This window comes from Phyllostomus hastatus, unplaced genomic scaffold (assembly GCF_019186645.2).
Source record: "Phyllostomus hastatus isolate PE091 unplaced genomic scaffold, TTU_PhHast_1.1 phas_contig_40, whole genome shotgun sequence".
Classification (NCBI taxonomy): Eukaryota; Metazoa; Chordata; class Mammalia; order Chiroptera; family Phyllostomidae; genus Phyllostomus; species Phyllostomus hastatus.
Genome location: NW_025333872.1, coordinates 100,219,539 through 100,241,708, shown reverse-complemented (window position 1 = coordinate 100,241,708; position 22,170 = coordinate 100,219,539). Strand labels below are relative to the sequence as shown.

General features: G+C 45.6%; 1 protein-coding gene across 4 annotated transcripts; it reads left to right on the top strand.

Annotated features, from left to right (window-relative positions):
• Nucleotides 1-8,944: 8,944 nt before the first annotated feature.
• On the top strand, nt 8,945-20,826 carry LOC123821891 (histone-lysine N-methyltransferase PRDM9-like). Of its 4 annotated transcripts, XM_045843585.1 has the most exons (9): nt 8,945-9,035; nt 10,059-10,174; nt 11,623-11,669; nt 13,668-13,824; nt 14,454-14,555; nt 14,755-15,026; nt 15,441-15,508; nt 16,648-16,841; nt 19,228-20,826. In XM_045843585.1, the coding sequence occupies exons 4-9, from the start codon at nt 13,734-13,736 to the stop codon at nt 20,679-20,681; spliced, it is 2,181 nt and encodes a 726-aa protein (XP_045699541.1). In that variant the 5' UTR covers nt 8,945-9,035; nt 10,059-10,174; nt 11,623-11,669; nt 13,668-13,733; the 3' UTR covers nt 20,682-20,826. The 4 variants fall into 4 exon arrangements, with proteins under 4 accessions (XP_045699541.1, XP_045699542.1, XP_045699544.1 ...); XM_045843586.1 differs by lacking the exon at nt 13,668-13,824; XM_045843588.1 differs by lacking the exon at nt 19,228-20,826 and having other exon boundaries at nt 16,648-17,258.
• Nucleotides 20,827-22,170: the final 1,344 nt, after the last annotated feature.

Here is a 22,170-nt window from a genome sequence, read left to right as displayed (position 1 = left end):
CACAGGACATTGACAAGGCCAAGACATCTACACAGAAAGGACAGCAGCGCAGCTCACATATTGACTTGGTCAAGGCATTGACTCAGAAAGTACGACAGGGACACCAAGGGACTGGGACATCGACAAAGATAGGAAAGTGGCACAGCCAAGACATCTATGCAGGTGGGGCAGCGGCACAGCGGGGACATCAATGCAGATGTGGGACATTGAAATGCAGGCCACACAGCAGCAGGACCTCTACATCAACACAGACAGGACAGCGATGTGAAAGGGACACAAACACAGGCAGGACGGCAGAATGGCCAGGGCATCAAGGCAGAAAGGACCTGGACACAATTACGATTTCTGGGAGGCTTAGACATTAGCGTGGCGAGGACGTGGACATGGGAGGGACATCGATGCTGCCAGGATGTCAACACACATGGGACATTTGACCACAAAGACATGGACACAGCTGAAACATGAACACAGGTCTGGCCAACAAGAAGCACCTAGTTACCTGACATAAAGACTCCGCTGTTGTACGTGGGGGAGAGAAGAGAAAATTAACTGCAAAGTCCGTTTATATGAAAGTAATAACATCCATGACTAACTACCATTCCATTCAACATTCATAGATCATTCACCACAGCTCACAACCTTTCCTGCTGGCCTGCACTAAGGTGTCCTTCCCAAGATGCACTTGAGATGAGCAGAGAGCCACACTTAGGACATTTTCCTAAGTGACCATAATGAGCCATAAAGCAAGATCAAACAAATTACAAAGAACAAAAATTATATAGACTATAACTGTTACTCTCATTGTTGTTAATGTAAAAATCAGGAACAAAGGGTCACTAATATATCCTTACATTTAAAGGTTAGGAAATACGCCTTGTCTGGCGTAGCTCAGTGGATTGAGCGCAGGCTGCAAACCAAAGCATCACAGGTTCGATTCTCAGTCCGGGCATATGCCTGGGTTGCAGGCAACAGCCCCCAGCAATTGCACATTGATGTTCCTTTCTCTCTTCCCCCCCCCCTCTCTCTCTCTCCCCCCTTCCCTCTCTAAAAATGAATAAATAAAATCTTTTAAAAATCTCTTAAAAAATAAATAAACGTTAGAAAATACACTTCTAAACGACATTGCAATCAACAGTCGTTGATATTCCACTGGAATCAATCACTTTTCCTGCGAACCTGCACGAAGGTGTCATTTGCAAGAATGCCCACCAGATGGCAGCAGTGTGCACACTCAGAACACTTTGGAAATGACCATATTGTACCTTCCATCAGTTTTCAACCAACTTCAAAAGACTGAAATTATAAAAAACACATGTGTCGCCTCATGGCTGCTAATGTAGAAGTCAGAAAGAGAAGATAACTAGAAAGTCCTATCATTTAAATGTAATGAAAGACACTTCGTAAATAATATTCCATGAACCCTCGGTAGATAATTCACTATCGCCAATGACTTTTCCTGCTGGCCTGCAAGAAGCTGTTATTCCCAAGTTACACACGAGATGGCAGCAGAGAGCCACAGTTGGGACAGTTTTCAAAGGGACCATCTTGTGCTAAGGCTAAGTTTTAAGAAATTCCAAAGGACTGAAATTGTATACAGTATGTTTCTTTCTGTCATTGCTGATAATATAGAAATCGGGAACAAAAGGTAACTGCTAAGTCCTGATCTTTAAAACTTACTAAATGCACGTCTCAATAACATTGCAATCAACATTCATTGATGTTCTCCTGCAGTGAACCACTTTTCCTGCTGACCAGCTACTAAGTTGTCATTCACAAAAGGCCCACGCGATGGCAGCAGAGATGCACACTGTACTATTTGCTTGGCCAAAAGGTTCATTTGGTTTTTAGGTAAAGACACAATGAGACGTTTTTCATTTTCACCAATAATTTCATTGAACAACATATTCACCATCTTGTCCCACTATTCTGCCAACTTTGGGGCATCTGCATTATTCTATCTTCCCAAAAATTTTTATCTTTTAGCCAAGTCAATATAAAGACAGTTTCAACAAGCATCACAGAATTGAAATTACATACAATATGTTTCTTAAGTGCTCCTATTGCACTTCAGCCAGAATTCACTACAAATGGGTGACTGGGAAGACTTTTCACTACAAACAGGTGACCTTTTCAGCCCTGGTGGCATAGGTCAGTGGATTGAGCACGGGCTGCGAACCGAAGCATCGCAGGTTCGATTCCCAGTCAGGGCACATGCCTGGGTTGCAGGCCACGTCTCCCAGCAACCGCACATTGCTGTTTCTCTCTCTCTCTCCCTCTCTCTTTCTCCCTACCCTCTCTAAAAATAAATAAATGAAATTTAATTTTTTTTTAAAAAATGCTTCTCAAGCACACTTAGAACTTCTTTAAGAATGACAATATTTACCTATAAAGCAGATTTCAACAAATGTCTCACAAACTATGCTTACTGTTCTCTTTCCCATTAATCTGGAAACCAGTCATTAGGTAACTAGAAATTCCCTATATTTAGATGTTTTAAAATACACTTCTAAATACCTTCCCAAAATAAATCACAGAGTAGAAAATAATTTGCATAGAAAAATAATAAAAAGACTGCATACCAGACCAAGATCTTTCTGGTTTCAAAAATGATAAAAGCTTCAAACTGTTTCTCAACCAAAGGTGATTTTTGCCCCCAAGAGGACTTCAGGCAATGTTCTCAGCCATGTTAGACTGTCCTCAGTGGAAGGGAAGCAAGGGTGTCAGAAGTGCATAGAGATATTGGATGCTAATGAGCACCTATAATGCAGAGGACAACCCTCCTCCCCCAGAGTGAATCCTCTGGACCAAAAACTCCACAGTACTGAGAATGACAAACCCTACTCTGTATCATGAAGACTTCATTAGAATACAAACAGTATGTCCTTTTGCATCCTAGATCTCAAAGGCTGCCTTTCTTGGAACAGAAAACCTGAAGCTGAAAGAACAAAAAGTACAAGCCATCTTGTAAATGTCAGGGAGAAGTGTCCTAGGCAATAGTCAGGAGGCAAAGGAAGATCTGTCCACTTAGGAGACCAGATCACAGTGTGATTACACACAGTAGTTCTCTGAGGATCCCTGCTTCTTTCCATTGCTCACATATCAGTTTAATAACTGATTCATAATGTCCCTTAGAACAAAGAGTCTTACTCTGTTAGATTCCAGATTTCAACATGTCAGGTTTTCCTCTTTGAAAATGTGGACATTTGCTATATTTTGTGTTCTTCAGATTACCTGCCCGGAGGCACCTTTCCTGTCACAAAATACTTCTGATTTCTAGAACACTGTGCTTCCAGGCCCTAAACTCATTTAAAATGCTAAGAAGGATGTTACTCTTTTATTTAGTCATTAATATATTTATGACTATCAAGGAGAATTTTTCTACAACCATTAATGATCATTACTGCATGAGAGCAAGTTTACCTTCATAACTCATGAGAATCAACTGAAAAGTATCACAAACAGAATTTAGTGCAGTTATAGGAAAATAACATTCAGAAATAAATATGTAGAGATACTAAGTTACAGATATAATTTTATTTGGACTCAATACCAACAAAAGAGGTTTTTTTAAAAAAACCTGGAAATAACTTAACAGTAGATGGGATCTGTGTGAAGAAAATTGGAAATTGCTACCCAATAACAGAAATTTTAAAAAATGAAAAATATCATCATGTTCTTGGATTTCAGAAAAAACGCACAATGATACCCATTTACCAAAGTTGTCTGTAAATGTAATATAACCTAGATTAATATAGAAAAGTGGTCCCACAGGAAGTGGTCAGTTAAACTGGGACCTGAGATGTGTACCCCAGTCTGGGCCCTTTTTCTGCCCCCCACCCCCTCACCTCATAGCCCCGACGCAGCTCACCTCCTGCCCCTGGACCGCGTTGCTTGCATCACGTTAGGCTGTTAGTGTCACCTCGTTACCATGGCGACTGGCGCCCGCAGCGCCAGTACTCCAGTCCGTGTAGTTGTTTGTCTCTCCACCGGAACTCCCCGCCCCTCGCGCCCGCCAGCCTAAATACGCCTCCCACCCAGCCCCGCCCCATCTCTGGCCCCCTTTCACCTCCAGCCCAGTTCCAGCTTTGACCTTACACAGACCCCGCCCTTCATCCATAGGTTTGATGTTTAGTGGTCCATTTAAACAAAAGTAGCCAGGAATCAAGTATACTTGTGGACATGCAGTTGAATGAAGAATACATTAATAACATATACTTCATAAAATGAAAGATAATTCTGAAAAAGAACTTGTTTGGACAATACAAATAAAATACACAAACTGGGAGAAAATATGAATTACCTTAAACATTGGGGATCAAATGTTTTGACAGAAGATCAAAAGAGAAAGAATGGGAAAAGATACATAGGATGGTGCAAAAGTAGCTTTAATCAGAAACATAAATCACATGAAAATTACAGAATAATATGCAGTAGACTTCGAGGTAAAAAGCAAGACTAGAGATGATGAGTGCTTCACTTCAAAAAGCTTAATTTACCCGGAAGATCCAAATTCACCATGTACTTAATGTCATAAACTGAAATTGTATAGAACAGAGACACAAAGAAAACTTTATAATCATAACAGATTTAACAAACCTCTCTCATCCAAGATAGAGCACACCTCTTTCAGAAGCAAGAGACCACTTCACAAAATTCAGTAAGGGTGTAAGAAACACCATGAGCAGCAAATTGGATTCAACATTCACAAAGAACCAACCAACTAGACACAACTTTTCCTGCTGACCTACACTAAAGTGTTATTCCAAAAATGAACACAAGATGGCAGCAGACTGCACTACCAAAAAGCTCCTGTCTATAGGAGCTTTTTTCTCCAGTGACCTCATTGTAAATGAGGTCAAATGTAAAGTTTCATGCTATCATTGCACCTAATCTAGCAATCAGTAATAACAGATAACTAGAACGTCCTTATATTTAAAAATTATAAAATACACTTCTAAATAACCCGCAAATTAAATTACAATTGCAGTTAAAAAATAATTTGAAATGAATGATAATAAAAATAGTACATAAAAAACACTCTGGGAAATTTGTATTGATAAATCCACACATTAGGGACAGAGCCTGAAAATTCACAAATTTTGCATCATCTTACAGACCCAGAATAATAAATTAAATCCAGAGAAAGTGGAAAAATGGAAATATGCAAGTAGTGATATCTGAAAGGGTATACACTTTGTTTCATTAAATGATTTTTTATTGTTATTCTATTACACTTTCCCAACTCTTCCCTTTTGCCCTCCTCCACCTATTCCAGCCCACACACTCCCTCCTTCTTTAGAAGCATATATACTTAATATTGTTGCGGAAAATCACCCACACTCAGGAAGGAAATGAAGCACAAACTTTATTACCTGGGGGCTCAGAGAGGTTAAATTCCCCAAAGTCTCTGAGCAACAAGGCAAGCTGAAGTTTCCTTTAAATACTTGTTAAAGGCAAAAAGGAGGGGGGCGGGATTCATCTGCTACACCAAGCAAGCATACAGAAGCAGAAGCGAAATGAAGGTCAGTATTTTGGCCTTGAGATAACTGTTACCTTGGTAACGGTCTGCCCAGCTCATTATCTAAAAATAACTTTTACTCAGCTTTGTCCTGATAAATCTTGCAGGTGTTACAGAGAGCACTGTTTATCAAAGAAGCTACAGAGCATAGAAACTTTTATGGGGCTTTCTTTTCCTGCCACAATATAACAGCAGATATTACCTGTTTGGGTAGGATTTTCAATTATTTTTATTTTTATATATAATTTAAGTAAGCAGCAACAACAACAAAAAAGGCTGTCTCAGTTTGGGCTTAAAAAGTACTACAGGAAAACACAGCATAATTTAAAAATAATAATAATCTAGTCTGTTGTGGTGACAACACCAGAGGCCTTTTCTTTGCTCACCTAGCCTGATCTCATTGTTCAGAGGGCCTCCTTTTTCAGTTTTCACTTCTTCATGTGCGAATGCAGCCAGCGGAGCAAAGAGGAAATGAAGGTCTAGATGAGAAGTCCTGTCGATGAGCAGAGAAGCCCTAAGCAGCACAGCAGGAGAGGGAGTTTCCCCCAGGGCTGCCTCACCTCAGGGCCTCCTCACAGGTCTGATGCTACTAACTAAGAAGCAGCACTACTAAGTTGATACACAGTGTTGTTGTTGGGAGAGACCTGCTTCTTCTTACTGACGCATGTAAAGAATTATATATCAGCAAATCTAATAGTATGTAATCAGTTTATTATTGGCCTGTTCCCATGGAAGAGAACAGGACTGGACAGAGTAGGGGAATGAAAGGCAAAGTTTCAGGGCAAAGCAAAGGAACAAAAGCAAGAGTGGCTGAAGACCAGGGTGGCAAGCCCGTGGGCAGCCTGAGGCCCAGTGGCCAGAAGCCTTGTGACTTGAGAGCCAAGAGCACCCCAAGCCTGGGCGGGGGGAGGCGGTGGAGATCGCTTTGTTCTGAGCACTTATGTAGTTGGTGGGATGGGTGGAAAAAAAGTTACAAATTGATTAACCGGTAAATGCGGTGCCAGCTTTCCCGGGGGAATGTGACTACCCACACGTAGGTATGTGTAAGGGTCTGATAGTCCCAATCCTTATCTTGTTCCAGACCCTATTTTTTCACCTTGTTGTAGAACAAATATGTGACAGGAGGCAGTTAATTAAAATCGGGGCACTTTCCACGGTTATTTATGGCCTCTTTCTGTGAGCATCAGGGACTCCCTCCTAAAACAGATAGTGACCAGAGGTAGGCAATTAACCAAAGTTGTTTTATGGGCTCTTTCTTTGGTCACCGGGGACCCTCTCCCACATTAAGGCCTTGGGATGAAAGCAGTTTCAAGGCTTTCTTTCCCAGATAGTGGAAATGTTACATAGAATTTCAAGGACTTCCCTTCTTTCTTGCTAATATAGTGTTTCTTGTGATATTGAAACACCTGGCAATATTATCAGAACAGGCTTAGGACTGCTGAATTAGCCTGTGAGACTTGTCTCCTTCCTCCTCCCTGCCTCGATTTACTATTTATTCTACCTAATTGGTAAAAGGTGTTTCCTGGCAACCAGGCTGATAAATGCTGGCCAGTGACAGTATTGCAGTCTCAGAGTTCTTCCTATGCTGTCTCCTGCTTCAACAGTGTGAGCAAACCATAAGTTAACAATTACTCTTCTACTGAAAACTTTATATCTGTTATTATGTGTTGGATAAAATACATGGAACATACTTCATTTCATACACAGGGAAGCATAACTAGGGGGAAAATTTTAATACTTTTCTTTTCATTTCATTTATTAATTTGAAAGAGAGAGAGACTTAGTTGTTCCTCTTATGTATTCATTCATTGGTTGCTTCTTGTAGGTGCCCTGGCTGGAGAATGAACTGACCACCTTGGCATATAGGCAGGACACTGTAACCAACTGAGCTACCAGGCCAGGGACACTAGGAGAAAATTTTGAAAAGTGGAATTTCTGGATCAGAGGGTATGAGGATGTTATTTCTGGATGGCTATTCTCAAAATGATCACTGGGGAGTCTGCACCAAAGGACCCTTCCCCAAGTCTTTCAGAGCAAGGACATTGCACCTGCTTGCTCATCAGCCTCAGAGATGTCAGGAGTCCTCTGGATCCCCATACGGGCCACCAAATTATGTTGACCTTAAAAATATAGCTGTCAGTTATTTTACCAGCAGATAAGGGGTTTATTCGGAAACAGTAAAAAAATTGCAATTTAGGACAAGCAAGCTGTAGCAAAAATCATAGGCCACCTCCACAAGTAAAAGAGAGGAACGTTATTTTACAGGCAGAAAGGAGGAAGTTGGGAGGGGTCACTTCAAATGAGAGTGCACTGCAGAAAAGTGTCAGTTCAGTGTGACGATGGCTTCTCTCTGGCTGAGTTGCTGGGGAGTTGGTTTCTCCTGGGAGCACACAGTATCATCTTCATGTTGGGGCCTGTGACAGACAATGTTTCCTGTAATTGACCCTGGGTGGTGCTATGTGACAGCATCCCCACTGACCCCCAACTCCACTTCAGTGAGGTTTCCCTTTATGCAGTTTCACAGTAATAATTACAGTTAGTTGGCTCATTTCAGGTCCATGGAAATCAAGTTATATTTACATGCTCAAAACGAGGTAAGGACCAGAAACACTCTTCCCACCTTATCCCGTGAAAGCCAGTAGCAGCTAAACTGACCCTGCTCTGTGGACCCCTGCACTCAAATTTTACGTTATTTTTAACCAAAATACTTGTAGGTTTGTCCAGCATTTCTAAATGTATTTAGTTTTGTTTGGTTTTATCCTGTCTTCCTATTCCTGAAATGTTTTTACACCTGAGTTACTTAAACACACCTATCAATCATAACACCACTTCCTTGAGACATGAAATTCTCCCAGTGTGTTTTCCAGTATACTTATTATTCTATTTGTTGTGTTTACATATTTGAGTCCTCTGGAACTTATTTTGTGTCTATGAATTGCGTGCTCAAAATTCACTGACTTAAGTTTCCACAGAACGCAATGCAGTCTTGACCGTGTCCTCACTGCTTAGGCAGCTCTAGCTGAAAGTGGGTTTGAAAAGGGAGTGAGGGAGCACGGACGGGCCTAGATGTGAGTTGGGGATCCCGACCACAGTCTGGAGGAACAAAGACACTTTGTCAGGCGGCAGGAGGGCCACGTCCACTTGAAGGTCCGGCCCAGCTCAGGACTCCCAGCTCCTGCGGGGCGGACCCCTCTCCAGCTGCGGGAAAACGAGCCCTGGAGCTGCAGGCTGCTGACTGGCGCTCGGGAGACCCAGGGTAGCCAATCCCCACGGGGTGGTGCGGGTCTTCCGCTGGCCAGTCCGGCACCCAGGGGGCTCCGCCCCTCTGCCCCGCCCTGTCAGCTTCTTCTGGCCGCCCATTGGCGGGCAGGGCCCAGGGATCCCAGCTCTGATTGGCGGATTGTGCCCCCGCGGCTGTCCAGGATGGAACCTCCTCCCGAGGGCGGGAAGCCCAGGAGCCGGGAGAGGACGCTGCACTGAGGTGGGCGGCGCGGCAAGGACCCCGGGAGACGGACCGGTAAGCGGGGGGCCCTGCCCTGTGGAACCCTTAGCCCGAGACCTCCCAAACCAGCCAGAGAGACCCCAGATGCCCTCATCCCGAGGGGCCCCCAAACCCCTTCAGCACCGAGGGGCGCGTCCGCTAACCCGGAGGACCCCACGTCTCCTGACCCCCAACACTCAGACCCCCAAACAGCCTGGAACCCCAGTTCCCCTCAGCTCGGGGCGCCCTTCCTGCAGCCCGCCCGCCCGGAAAGTCCAAATCTCCCCAAACGCAGAGACCCCGAATGCCGTCGTCCTGGAAACCGACTCAGTGGAGGGGACCCGGACGCCCCTCGTGAGACGCCCCAACCCCCCTCAGCCGCGGCGGTCTGGCCCTCTCCCCCGGGACGCTGAGTGTCCTCCGCCCGAAGACGCAGATCGAGTCCTGAGGGACCCCGAGCCTCTCAGCCCGAGAGACGGCGGAGTGCCGGACACTGCGCCTGCGCCTCGCGCGGGCGCCTCCGGGCCCCGGGGGGTCCTCCGGGCCCTTCCCTGGGAGAAGCGCGTTTCCTGCGCCGCCACAGGCCCGCCAACGGGGTCCTCAGACCCCCGGCCGGGTCTACGGAGCCCGCGCTGAGGCGGCGCGCGGGAGGAGTGGGGCCGGAACAAGGGCTGCTCGCCCGGGCCCACCCAGCCCCTCCGTCCCCCTCTCCGGGCGCCCTGTCCACGGAGAGAAAGGCCGGTACCGGGACGTGAAGGTGAAGAGAAACTCGGCTCACCAGCCCAGGTAGCGCGTGCGCAGGCGCTGGGCCGGCTCCGACTCTGGCGGCGCCATCCGCCTGCAGCTCCCTCCGCCTGCAGCTCCCTCCCGCACGGACACCGATGGGGGGAGTTTGCCCCGTTGTGTCAGAGCGGGGCCGGCGCTGACGGTGCGGGGTGCGGGGCTCACGGCAACTCGCTGCAGACTCTCCCGTCCCATCGGAGCCAGTCCCACGGGCTTCCTGGGCTTGTCCCTCCCCCACGCTCTCTGCTCCAGGACAGAGGTCTTGTCTCTTCCCAGGTCTCTGGGCCCTGCCGACCGGCTTTCCTGGGTCACCGCCGCAGGCAGGCGGGCCACCGAGCTCCAGGAGGAGGACCCTGAGGACTCTGATGAAGAACGGGCCCCGAGGCAGCACGGTGAGCGGCGGGAGGAGCCAGCGCTGCCCTCCCGGCTCGGACCTGGTGTGGGTCGGGCGGCGTCTCAGGACGTCACCAGGGAACAGGTTTGCTGGTGCAGCGAACAAGCAAGAGGCACAGCAGTGTGTCGCACAGTGACGGGGCTGTTCCCGTCAACTTTCACGTGGGCAACGTAATCACATGTATTTATAGACGCATTAGTAAGCAGTGAATGTGTAAGAACATAAAGTGAGCGAGAAATAACTAATTCAGAAGAGTCGTCATCGCAAGAGAGGGAGGCGGGTCTGGCCGGTGAGGAGGGTCCCCACACCTGGCCGCGCGGTGGCCCGCATGGAGACGGACGGGGACAGTGTTAACCCTGGTGATGACGGGAGTGGGGGAGGGCCAGGGTCGGGAGGGGTTGACCTCCGTGTGGTTTCCTGATGTCGGCCCCATGTTCCGTCCAGTATCGTGAGTGTTCGGAGGGTGGGGTCGGTCCACTTCCATGGGTCTGGGGTTGACACACAGCTGAGGTCAAGATGTGATCTTCAACTTCACTGGAATTCTGTTTCTGGGGTCAGCACACTGTGGGTGCTGACCGGAGTCTAATGACTGAGGAAGGGCGTGGGTGGCCGGTATGTGCCCAGGGGGAGGGATACCAGAGAAAGGAGGCCGGGTGGTCCAGGTGCCCTCAGCCGGGACAAGGCCAGTTTGAATGAAGAAAACAGGACGGAGAAAGGGTTATGTTGAAGACGCAGAGTTTCTGTGCAGTTACTTATATTACATTTTTGTCAGGAGAGGCCAATTTATTTTTTAATAAACGTAATAAATGCTTTATGAACATAGGTGAAGCATAGATGACATTTTGTGTATGTTTTTTATCATTCCAATGAAATTAGTGGATGGCCCCAATAGAAGCCTAGGCCTTAATGATACCTCAGAAAACATTTTCCAATCATCCTGGGATTGTTCTTGGATTACTCGTGTTACGGAAAATAACTCACACACGGGAAAGATGGCAAGGCACAAACTTTTATTATGTGTGGGCCTCAGAGGGGTTAACTACCCAAATTCTGAGCAAAAAGCTTAAGCTGGAGTTTCCTTTAAATACTTGTTACAAGGCAAAAAGGGAGGGGGAAACAACTGCGATGCGCAAGCATGCAGAAGCAGAAGCGAAGGTTAGTGCTTTGGCCTTGAGGTAACTGTTGCCTTGGGAACAGCTGCTGGTCAGCTCCTACCTAAAAATAGCTACTGGTCACCTATGTCCTGTCACGTTAAAACAAGGCACTGTGAAATTCTGCAGGTGGTACAGAGAGCACTGCTTATCAGAAGCTGCAGAGCATAGAGGCTTTTTCATGGGGATTTCTTTTCCTGCCACACTCTCATTCACAATTCTGTGTCCCTAATAAGAATCTCCAGATTCTGGAAACATTTACCAACCAAAACACTGATTTCTTGTCATCTTTCAGTGAAACCTTGAGTGGCCTTCAGAAGAGAACGCAGTAAACACCAGAAGGTGAGTATTTCCCAAATCCTGTTGACAACAAAATTTTCCTCACAGATAGAAATGCAGGTAAGAGCAGGGAAATGCAGAGAGTATCTTAGGAACTGCCACCTTCCTTTCCTGGTCTCTTCTACATACTGTCCAACATTATCATCCTTTTTAAAAGATTTTATCTATCAATTTTCTAAAGAGAGGGGAATGGAGAGAGAAAGAGAGGGGACAAACATGAATAGGTTGCCTCTCACACGCCCCCAAGTGGGGGGCCTGGTCCACAGCTCAGGCATGTGCCCTGACCGGGAATGGAACTGGTGACCTTTCAGTCTGCAGGCCAGCGCTTAATCCACTGAGCCACATCATCATCTTAATGGTTAACAACTACAGCAGCAATAGTAACTACCATTTGTTTCATTCTCATAATGTTTCAGATTTTAGGAATTCTATGTGAATTACCTCACACATATAACCAGCTGATGAGGAAGGTACTGTAACTGTCACCATTTACAATGAGGAAAGTGATCTTTCAGAGATATAGAAATGTTTGACTATATGTCTAAGATCACAGTATCAGTGCTTGTGCAGTCTAATCCATAGTTTCTTCTCTAAACCACTTACAAACTCATTAAAACTTTCATAGTTTTTCCCTGGCCAGCGTGAATTGGTTGGGTGTTATCCTGCAAAGCAAAAGATCACCCGTTTGATTCCTGGTCAGAACGCATGCCTGGGTTGTGGGCCAGGTTCCCAGTGGGGGTATTTGTGAGAAGTGACTGATCACTGAAACATCTCTCGCATCGATATTTCTCTCCCTCTTTCTCCCTGCCTTCTTCCCCTCGCTCAAAAAAATAAAATCTTTCAATTAAAAAATAAAACTTTCATAGTTTTCTAAAGTTTACATTGTCTTATATATGTCAATACATCATTCATCTGACTGACGGTTTCAACCAAAGTTCTTCTCTGCTATGCTGAAGTGAGAGATGCACTATACCCTCTGACTAAGGAAAGTGTACAATGTGCAGGCAGTTGGTACAGAGGATGGCCCCAGGTGAAGAAGAATGTAAAATGTCCAGGATCAGAGCCTCCCACTCTAATCAAAGAGCATCTCCTACCTGTGACGAGCTTCAGGTTTGATGACTGAGGAACAACAAATAATAAAATAACTTAAGGGCTTCATATAGGTTACACACTCCTCAACAGAAACTCATCTGTCTGGAACTCATTTCAAATGCCCTTTCTTATTGGGTAAAGTAACAGCTTCTTTGTCTGAGTTCCAATGAAGCCACTCTCATCCTGTTTAGAATCATTTGTTCAGCCTGCCTACCTCTGTGTTGTGAGCTCTTTGAGAGCCTGGTCCATACCTAAGTCTTCTCAGAGGTCTCAGGCCCAGATTAGGGCTCCTGAGATCCCCCGAATGTTTGCTGAGTGAATGATTTCACGATTACAAAATGAACTAGAAGATGATTAATGAACACTGAAGGTAATTTCTGTGAGACTGAAATATGGAGAGAGCTGAGGGGTAAATTGATAGCAGAACCATTCATGCTGTATTACATAATTCACAGGACACTTTGTTGAACATTATTTAATTGCATGTTCACTATAACATTAAAAATTGACATGTTATATATCAGGACACTAAAGACAACTAGCTACTGGTATAGCCTTCTTCAAACATTTGGTGGGAACCAGCTAATCTAAGTACAAATATTCTTTCCAAGGTATTGCAAACTTTATCACCATTTTATTTATTGTCTACATATGTTTCTGCCAACTATTTCTGTATTCTCTTCCCCATATCCCTGACTCTCAATATTATAGAGACAGTTGAAAGAAAAGGGCCATAAGCATGGGTTCTAATCTTGGATTCATTACCCACATTGGCCCTATCCCTCTAATATTCATACTCCCTAGATATTTCCGAGGGTTGAAGTATTAAAGACATGCATGTAAGATATATAATAACCCTTAAAACAATAAATACATGCTATCTTTCAATATGTGACTCTTACATTGAAGGCAACATCCAGGGTGCCATTAAACAAGGAATATAGTTTGAAGGAATTGTCAGGAACAGCAAATTGGATGACTGCAAGTGACTCAGAGCATGCCCAGAAACCAGTGTCCCCTCCTGGAGAAGCATGTGCCTTTGAAAAGCACACTAGACAAAAATTGGGTAAGAGAAAATAATTTGGAAGCTTTAGTTCCTCTAAGTCCTATAGAAGGGCTGATAAGTATGACCTAGGTATGTGGGGTGGACTTTGGGTAGGCCTGGATTTAAGCTGGGATAAGCTGAAGACTGAAGTTACCACTGGACCTTTGGGAAAATCCTATAAATTCTCTGAGCTCCGGAATGCTAATGTGTAAAGTGAAGATAAGGAAACATCATTCATATATTGTTTGAAAACATTAAATTGAATTTAAAACAGGTGACACATACAAGTTGTCCAATAAATCCATCTGTGATACTAGCAACCACACTTTATTGGTGTTGAATGCCCAGGCCTTTACTCAATGCCTAAAATGTAATGTGCACTCCATAAATATTTCATGAATGATTAAAGATTGGCAAGTAAAATGGGAAAGATTGGCTGGTAATGGGAAAATCTAGAAACTAAAATTGAATCAGTCATCTGTAGTTAGAGTCTTAGTCTTTTGAACCAATAGTTAATGGAATAAAATACCAGAGTATGCAAAAGGACAGATAATAATTTGATGGGAGGAGATTGTGTTATCTGACAAAATGAGAACTAATACTCCACACCACACCAACCTCGCTTACTTACCTGGCCTTCTCCAACTTAGAACTCAGAGGAAAGGAGATGGACGTGAAGGTGTACATCCTACAAGAAAGAAAGGGCCATGTGTACCAAGAGGTCACCGAGCCCCAGGATGATGACTACCTTTGTAAGTGACCCTCACTAAGAAGCATATTGTGATACAATAATTTTATCTAGTCCTGTGGTCCCCAAATCATCCCCTTCCTCTAGTGACATAGGGTACAGGATTGAGTCTCAATGATGTCAGTGATGGACTCCTTCTGAAGCTCTTTGTGCCCAGGAACATGCGCTAAACCTTCCCTAACCCCTGTTGCTCTCACCTCCAGATTGTGAGAAGTGTCAGAACTTCTTCATCGACAGCTGTGCCATGCATGGGCCACCTACATTTGTAAAGGACACTGCAATGGACAAGGGGCATCCCCACCGCTCAGCCCTCACCCTGCCCCCTGGGTTGAGAATCGGCCCATCGACCATCCCTGAAGCTGGGCTTGGAGTGTGGAATGAGGCAGCTGACTTGCCAGTGGGTCTGCTCTTTGGCCCTTATGAAGGACACATCACAGAAGATGGAGAGGCAGCCAAGAGCAGATACTCCTGGCTGGTGAGAACTACCTACCTCCCCCACTGTCCTCTGGCTTCCCACATGCCTTCTGAGGCTTGGAGGGCCCTCTCCTATTACGTGCTAGACATGGAGGGGACAATGTCGTTAGCTCTGTGTACTGACTGGACTTGCCATGAACACAGAGCTCCAGTTTAAGGATCAGAAGGTAAGCGGGAGCAAAGTGGTGCAGACACAAAAGAGTGGCTCCTCCATTGTGGGGCTCCTGCTCTGATTGGACAGGTAGACTCGGATGTGTAGACGATGAGTAAGACCAATATCATGTGGTCACAGTTGGCAGTCGAATCCCCATGCACGATGGAAGAGCTTTGATGACAATAGAGTAAAATAATTCTTCTGACTATTACCTCCCCACAAAAAGAATAAAAAGTCTTTAACTTTTTTTCTGAAACACAGATCGCCAAAGGGAGAAACTGCTATGAGTATGTGGATGGAAAGGACAGGTCCTGGGCCAACTGGATGAGGTGAGGTCAACAGGTCTCTGGGTGCCAGAGGGGACTCTCATCCCCCACAAACCCATATAGCTTTCCCTCTCATCATGCCTCCCTCAGTGCTCTCCTTTAATCCTTTTTTTCCTCTTTTTCTCCATACAGTGTTCTTTCATTTCAGGGGACATTGAGGGGAAAAGTACAGCATACGTCCTCAAAATGTAAAGCTCTCTGCTAGACACAATGTGGACACTGGAAAGGACCTTGAAGAGCCTAGATTCACCAGAGACACTAGATTACACTTTAATTTATCAAATGAGCATTAATTAAACACTTATTTAATTCCAGTTTAAATGGAGGAACACATTACTTAAACAGATCACACAACCCCTGTCCTTATGGTAGACTTCTTGCAGACAGACATAAAAAAATTGCTTTTAGAAGCATTTAACTATAATTTCCAAGAAGTGCACCGTGTCAAGATAGCACCAACCAAGGGTGGCCTGAACCTGTGAGGGCAGCAAACCATCCTGGCCTGCCTTCTAACTAGAGCTGGGCTCTGAGGCCTGAAAAGGAATGGCCATGCGCCCCTTTCCTGAGAGGGGCTCTCTTTTATCAAGGATAACAGAATGTGAATCAACTACTACTGTTCTGTTTTTGTTTTACTAAGACAAAAAGACCTGCAATTTTCTATGGTAACCTTGGGCAGGGAAGTGAATGATACTCTAAATAAAGTGTAAGGGGGATGGAGAAAGGCCTCTCAAGAGAAAACAGACATGGGCTGAGTACTGGATAATTGGTGAGCTAATTTAGAATCAGAGCCCTCAATCGAGCACCAGGTTCTATGGTGTGAGACAACTTGGTTTAGAGCTTGGAGAAGCAAGATATCACTGGATATTATGGCCAGTCAGGGTGGAGGTTAAGTCTAGAGCTGGGTTTTAGAAAATGGTGTTAGGCAGGATGAACACTTGCAAGCAGGACTTGGAGGCAGGAATTCACATGACATGCTGACGGACGCTCAGACACTGAACAAAGGTTCCCGGAAGCATTAGGGGCAGTGGGCAACACCAGAGGCTAATGGGCCTTAAGAATCAGTGAGGAGTTGGACATGGATGTAACAGGTACCAGGAATGCATCACTGTGGTTTTCTTTCCCTTCATCTGCCTTAATCCCAGGTATGTGAACTGTGCCCGGGATGATGAAGAGCAGAACCTGGTGGCCTTTCAATACCATGGGCAGATTTTCTACCGAACCTGCCGGGTCATCAGGCCGGGCTGTGAGCTGCTGGTCTGGTTCGGGGACGAGTATGGCCAGGAGCTGGGCAGCAAGTGGGGCAGCAAGTGGAAGAGACAGCTCATGTCTGGGAGAGGTGGGCACCACTGTTCTTCAAAACAGAAAGAAAAGAGAGAATTCTCTATAAAATAGTCACAATCCAACTCTTAAGTAGAGTAAAATCCACTCTAAAGTCAGTAAAGTTTCAACTCAGATGCTTCAGAAATTCACAATTCATTCATATGCCTTTGACTCTTAGGTAAAATTTTTATATTTTTCATTTTTAAAATATTTCATGAACAAAATACACAACTGCATATAGTACTGAAATACTGAGAGGCTCAAAAAAAAAAGTTTTCAAGCACTAACCAGTTTTCTCACCAAGGCAGTTTTTCTGACACTTTTATAGCTGTTTCTTCTTAATTTTCCTCCATGCTTCTAAATAAAACGTTTTTGTTTATAGGCATTCATTATTTTTTAAAGATTTTTTTCCCTGGCTGGTGTGACTGAGAGGATTGAGCACCAGCCTGTGAACCAAAGGGCTACCAGTTTGACTCCCAGTTGGGGCACATGCCTGGGTTTTGGGCCAGGTTCCCAGAATGGAGCAAGTGAGAGGCAACCACACATTGATGTTTCTCTCCCTCTCCTGCCCTCTCTTCCCCCTTTTCTGAAAATAAATAAATATATAAATAAAATCTTTTTAACCAAGATTTTACTTATTTTTACAGAGAGTGGAAAGTATGTAGAAAGAAAAACCAGTGTGCAAGGGAAATATTAATCGGTTGTCTATGGCATACCCCTAACTGGCCCACAACCCTTCCATGTTCCCTGACTGGGAATCAAACTTACAACCTTTCAGTTTGTGAGACAACACCCAACCCACCAAGCCACACCATTCAGGCCGAACACATTCGTTCATTATTTCTGTGAATTGTCGGGCAAGATCCTACTCTGTGGCACACAGGTCCTGGGACATGGCAGTACAGATTAATATGAGGATGAGAATCACTGCTCTTGAGGAGCTGACCAATAACGGAGGAAAACCCATGCACACGTACTTGCATGTGCATAACACTACACAGGGGCTAGTGCTTTGGGGAAAACTAATCCAGGACAAGTGCCTAGGGATCAGTGTGAGGGGACGTGCCGTATAGCACGTGGGCTGGGAAGGGCTCTCTCCAGAGATAACATTTACAAAAATACCTGCGGGTACAGCATCCCAGGCAGAGGAAGCAGGTAGTGCAGGGAAGAAAAGAGGTGGGGCATTGAACTGGCTGAGGGTCACTCAGGTCTTCTCTCAGCAAGGAGAGTAAGAACACATCATATAGATGCTTAGTAGTCCAGAAATGCAGTGCCCATGACCCGAGTTGAGACACTGGGGACTTAGAATTCTGAGTGCAAGTGTGCAGTCAGCTGTAGAGGGGTGTGTTCTCTGTTCTGATTATGCTTTGTTAATTTTTAGAAAATAAACTCCAACCCTGGCTGGTGTAGCTCAGTGGATTGAGCTCGGGCTGTGAACCAAAGTGTCACAGGTTTGAATCCCAGTCAGGGCACATGCCTGGGTTGCAGGCCACGGCCCCTAGCAACCACACATTGATGTTTCTCTCACTCTTTCTCCCTCCCTTCCCTCTCTAAAAATAAATAAATAAGATCTTAAAAAAAAAAGAAAAGAAAAGAGACTCCAGTGGGGAATCCCCTCAGAGATCAATTCATCTCCAAGTGAGAGAGCATGGTGGATTGGTCAGAGAGGAATAGGAGTCAGAGTCAAGCGTGTAAGACGTGTGGTTGGAAAAATATTTTGAAACGGGACTTCTCAGTGTATTTGAAATGGAATAACATTGAAAGAAATGAAGCATAAATATTCAGTGTGAAGCTTGAGGAATGAGTCTAAGATTTTACTTATTTACTTTAGAGAGGAAGACGAAGAAAGACAGGAAACACCAATGCATGGTTGCTTCTCACTCGCCCCCTACTGGAGACCTGACCCACAACCCAGGCACGTGCCCTGACTGGGAATCTAACCTGTGAGTCCTTGCTTCACAAGCAGGCACTCAATCCACTGAGCCACACAAGCAAGGGCAGGAAAGATATTATTTTATAGTTGTAAAAAACTGAAAGAGAAGCAATTCCTAGTTTTCCTCTTTAACATAGAGAAGACCTGTAGAGGGGAAAGGTCACTGCAGTTCAGGGAGTGAAATTGCCTCTCCTGCTACTAAAAGTCCTTAGTCTGAGCAATATTAGCAAAGACCTTAATGTGGGCTTTCTGGATTTCTGAAGAAAATCACTGCATAAAAATAAAAAAGATAGACTGTGAGTGGACATTGTGTCCACTCTGTCTATGTGGACTCAGTGGACTCTGTCTCCTGACAGAGCTTGCATTGTCACTACAATAAGGATTCATGGAGCAGGTCTTACCAGGAGACAAGTTGTGTGGCCCAGGCATTCTCACCAACATCCCTGACCAAACCTTTCTCTTTCAGCAGAACCAAAGCCAGAGGTCCACCCATGTTCCTCCTGCTCTCTGGCCTTCTCCAGTCAGAAATTCCTCAGCCAACACTTGAAACTCAATCATCCCTCTCAGATTCTCCCGGGAACATCTGCAAGAAAACACCTCCAAGCAGAGGAACCCTGTCCAGAGGATCAGAATCAGCAGCAGCAACATACTCGTACACACAGCTGGAATGATAAAGCTGAAGGTCAAGAGGTCAAAGAAAGGTCCAAACTTTTGCTTAAAAGGATCAATCAGAGAAGAATCTCAAGACCCTTTTTCCAACCTTCCAAAGAACAAATGAGCTCTAGTGAGCATGAGAGAATGATGGAGGAGGAGCCCTGCAGAGGCCAGAAAGAGAGTCCAGAGGGTACAGGCAAGTTATTTGTGAAAGCAGGAATGTCAAAAATTGTAACAATGGAGCACAGAGGGTGTTGGCAAGGCTTCAGTGATGGGTCACATCTCATCACACACCAGAGGACACACTCAGGGGAGAAGCCCTATGTTTGCAGGGAGTGTGGGCGAGGCTTTTCACAGAAGTCACATCTCATCATACACCAGAGGACACACTCAGGGGACAAGCCCTATGTTTGCAGGGAGTGTGGGCGAGGCTTTTCACAGAAGTCACATCTCATCACACACCAGAGGACACACTCAGGGGACAAGCCCTATGTTTGCAGGGAGTGTGGGCGAGGCTTTACATACAAGTCAGTTCTCATCACACACCAGAGGACACACTCAGGGGACAAGCCCTATGTTTGCAGGGAATGTGGGAGAGGGTTTTCACAGAAGTCACATCTCATCAGACACCAGAGGACACACTCAGGGGAGAAGCCCTGTGTTTGCAGGGAGTGTGGGCAAGGCTTTACACGGAAGTCACATCTTATCACACACCACAGGATACACTCAGGGGAGAAGCCCTATGTTTGCAGGGAGTGCAAGCGAGGCTTTACATGCAAGTCAGTTCTCATCAGACACCAGAGGACACACTCAGGGGACAAGCCCTATGTTTGCAGGGAGTGTGGGCGAGGCTTTACATACAAGTCAGTTCTCATCACGCACCAGAGGACACACTCAGGGGACAAGCCCTATGTTTGCAGGGAATGTGGGAGAGGCTTTTCACAGAAGTCACATCTCATCACACACCAGAGGACACACTCAGGGGACAAGCCCTATGTTTGCCGGGAGTGTGGGAGAGGCTTTTCACAGAAGTCACATCTCATCAGACACCAGAGGACACACTCAGGGGAGAAGCCCTGTGTTTGCCGGGAGTGTGGGCAAGGCTTTACACAGAAGTCACATCTCATCACACATCACAGGATACACTCAGGGGAGAAGCCCAATTTTTGCAGGGAGTACGGGAGAGTCTTTACACGGCAGTCAGTTGTCATCAGACACCAGAGGACACACGCAGGGGAGAAGACCTATGTTTGCGGGTGGACTGAATGAGTCATTAGCATTAAGTTGGATATCAACAGCCATAGGAAGTCTCTGCCCCCTTACTTTCCTCAAGATTGTAAGTACAGAAGTAACATTAAACAAACCCTCCAGTTTCATGACAAGAGATGAAATGGATAAATAGTTCCATGAGTAATAGTGGGGTATCAGCACCAATCTCTTTCATGGTTTTTTGATGGCCTTTTTCTAAAGAGTTTTGTCTCCATACAAATGGAGACAAAAAGCCCACATCCCTCATTCCCCCATCACTGAAAGCAGAGTTTGGGAAGAGCCACAAAGAACTCATACTCGCAGCCACATAAATTCAACCCCTACAAATGGGTGAGTCGGGGCTCAGTCTACTTTGGTTACTGCCCAGAGAGAGAGGGATTTGAGACAGACTCACCAGAGAAGGGAATTCCCCAGACTCCTGGGAAGTGGAGCCTTTTCTCTTAGTAGACTCCCTGCCCTCCTCCCTTGGCTTCTCTTGGCTCTTCTAGCTTCTACAACCTCCGGAGCCTCAGAGCTGAACGGCAGGGAGGGATGTGTGCTTGTGCACAGACGTGAGCCTGGCTCAGTCTGGGCACCTGGTCTTCCTCACTCTCCTTGCTGCCCCTTCAGGGTCATCATTTCCTGGTAAACAGCATACAGATTCCACATCAGTCCATAGTGGGTGTGAGTCTCAGCTCTGTCTTCTCCAGCTGTGTGACCTAAGACAAGATTCTCAACTTCTCTCTGCCTGATTCCTAGTCTGTACACTGGAAATGGGAACTCCAGCCTTTCAGTTTGACATTCAACGTTGAGTGAGCACAGACAGAATCTGGCAAGTGGATCACTGAGATCACAAGTCCTGCTGAACAGCCATCAGTGCCCTTGTCTTCTGGGTCTTTAGCGTTGGACAAGGGAAGATAAGGACAGGGTCGGGATCTGTAGCCAAACTCAGATTTTGAGCAGACCCCATTGCTTTCTCCACATAGACTCAACTGCCCTGAGAAGGAGGCATGAGGTGGAGGATGTGCCTTCCTCCAGATTACCACCCTCTCTCTGAGCTTGTGCACTCAGAGCCTCCTCAACATAGGCTGGTGGTACTGAAAATACCCTGTGAAACAAGACCCTCACCCACCCTTGCTGAGAACTGACACTGAGAGCAACATCTGCCCACACTGGTGTGTTAGGTAGGATAGATGGTAAGCCAAGGCTGGGAGGATGAGGAAGACCTGTCACCCACCAACTCAGCAGTCCTGACCTTGGGCCATTTCTATTGCCAGATGGTCCAGCATCACAAGAAACTCCATGTCACCACATGGAAATTCTAGGTATCATTTCCACCATCTGGGAAAGAAAGGCTTTCAAACTATTCATCCCAAGGCCTAGAAGATAGGAGGGGGTCCACAGCACTCAAGGAAGGACCCGTAAAACAAAACTGGCTAACTGTTAGCCCCTGTCCACTATCTGTTTTATGAAGGGTCCCTAATGTTTACAGAAAGAGCCCATAGATAAC

What these genes read in the sequence shown, in the direction of transcription:
- LOC123821891 (XM_045843585.1), top strand. Translation starts at nt 13,734, where the DNA reads ATGACTGCAAGTGACTCAGAGCATGCCCAGAAACCAGTGTCCCCTCCT. An exon ending in CCAGGATGATGACTACCTTT is followed by an intron (nt 14,556 to 14,754) that starts GTAAGTGACCCT and finishes TCTCACCTCCAG; the next exon opens with ATTGTGAGAAGTGTCAGAAC. An exon ending in ACAGCTCATGTCTGGGAGAG is followed by an intron (nt 16,842 to 19,227) that starts GTGGGCACCACT and finishes CTCTTTCAGCAG; the next exon opens with AACCAAAGCCAGAGGTCCAC.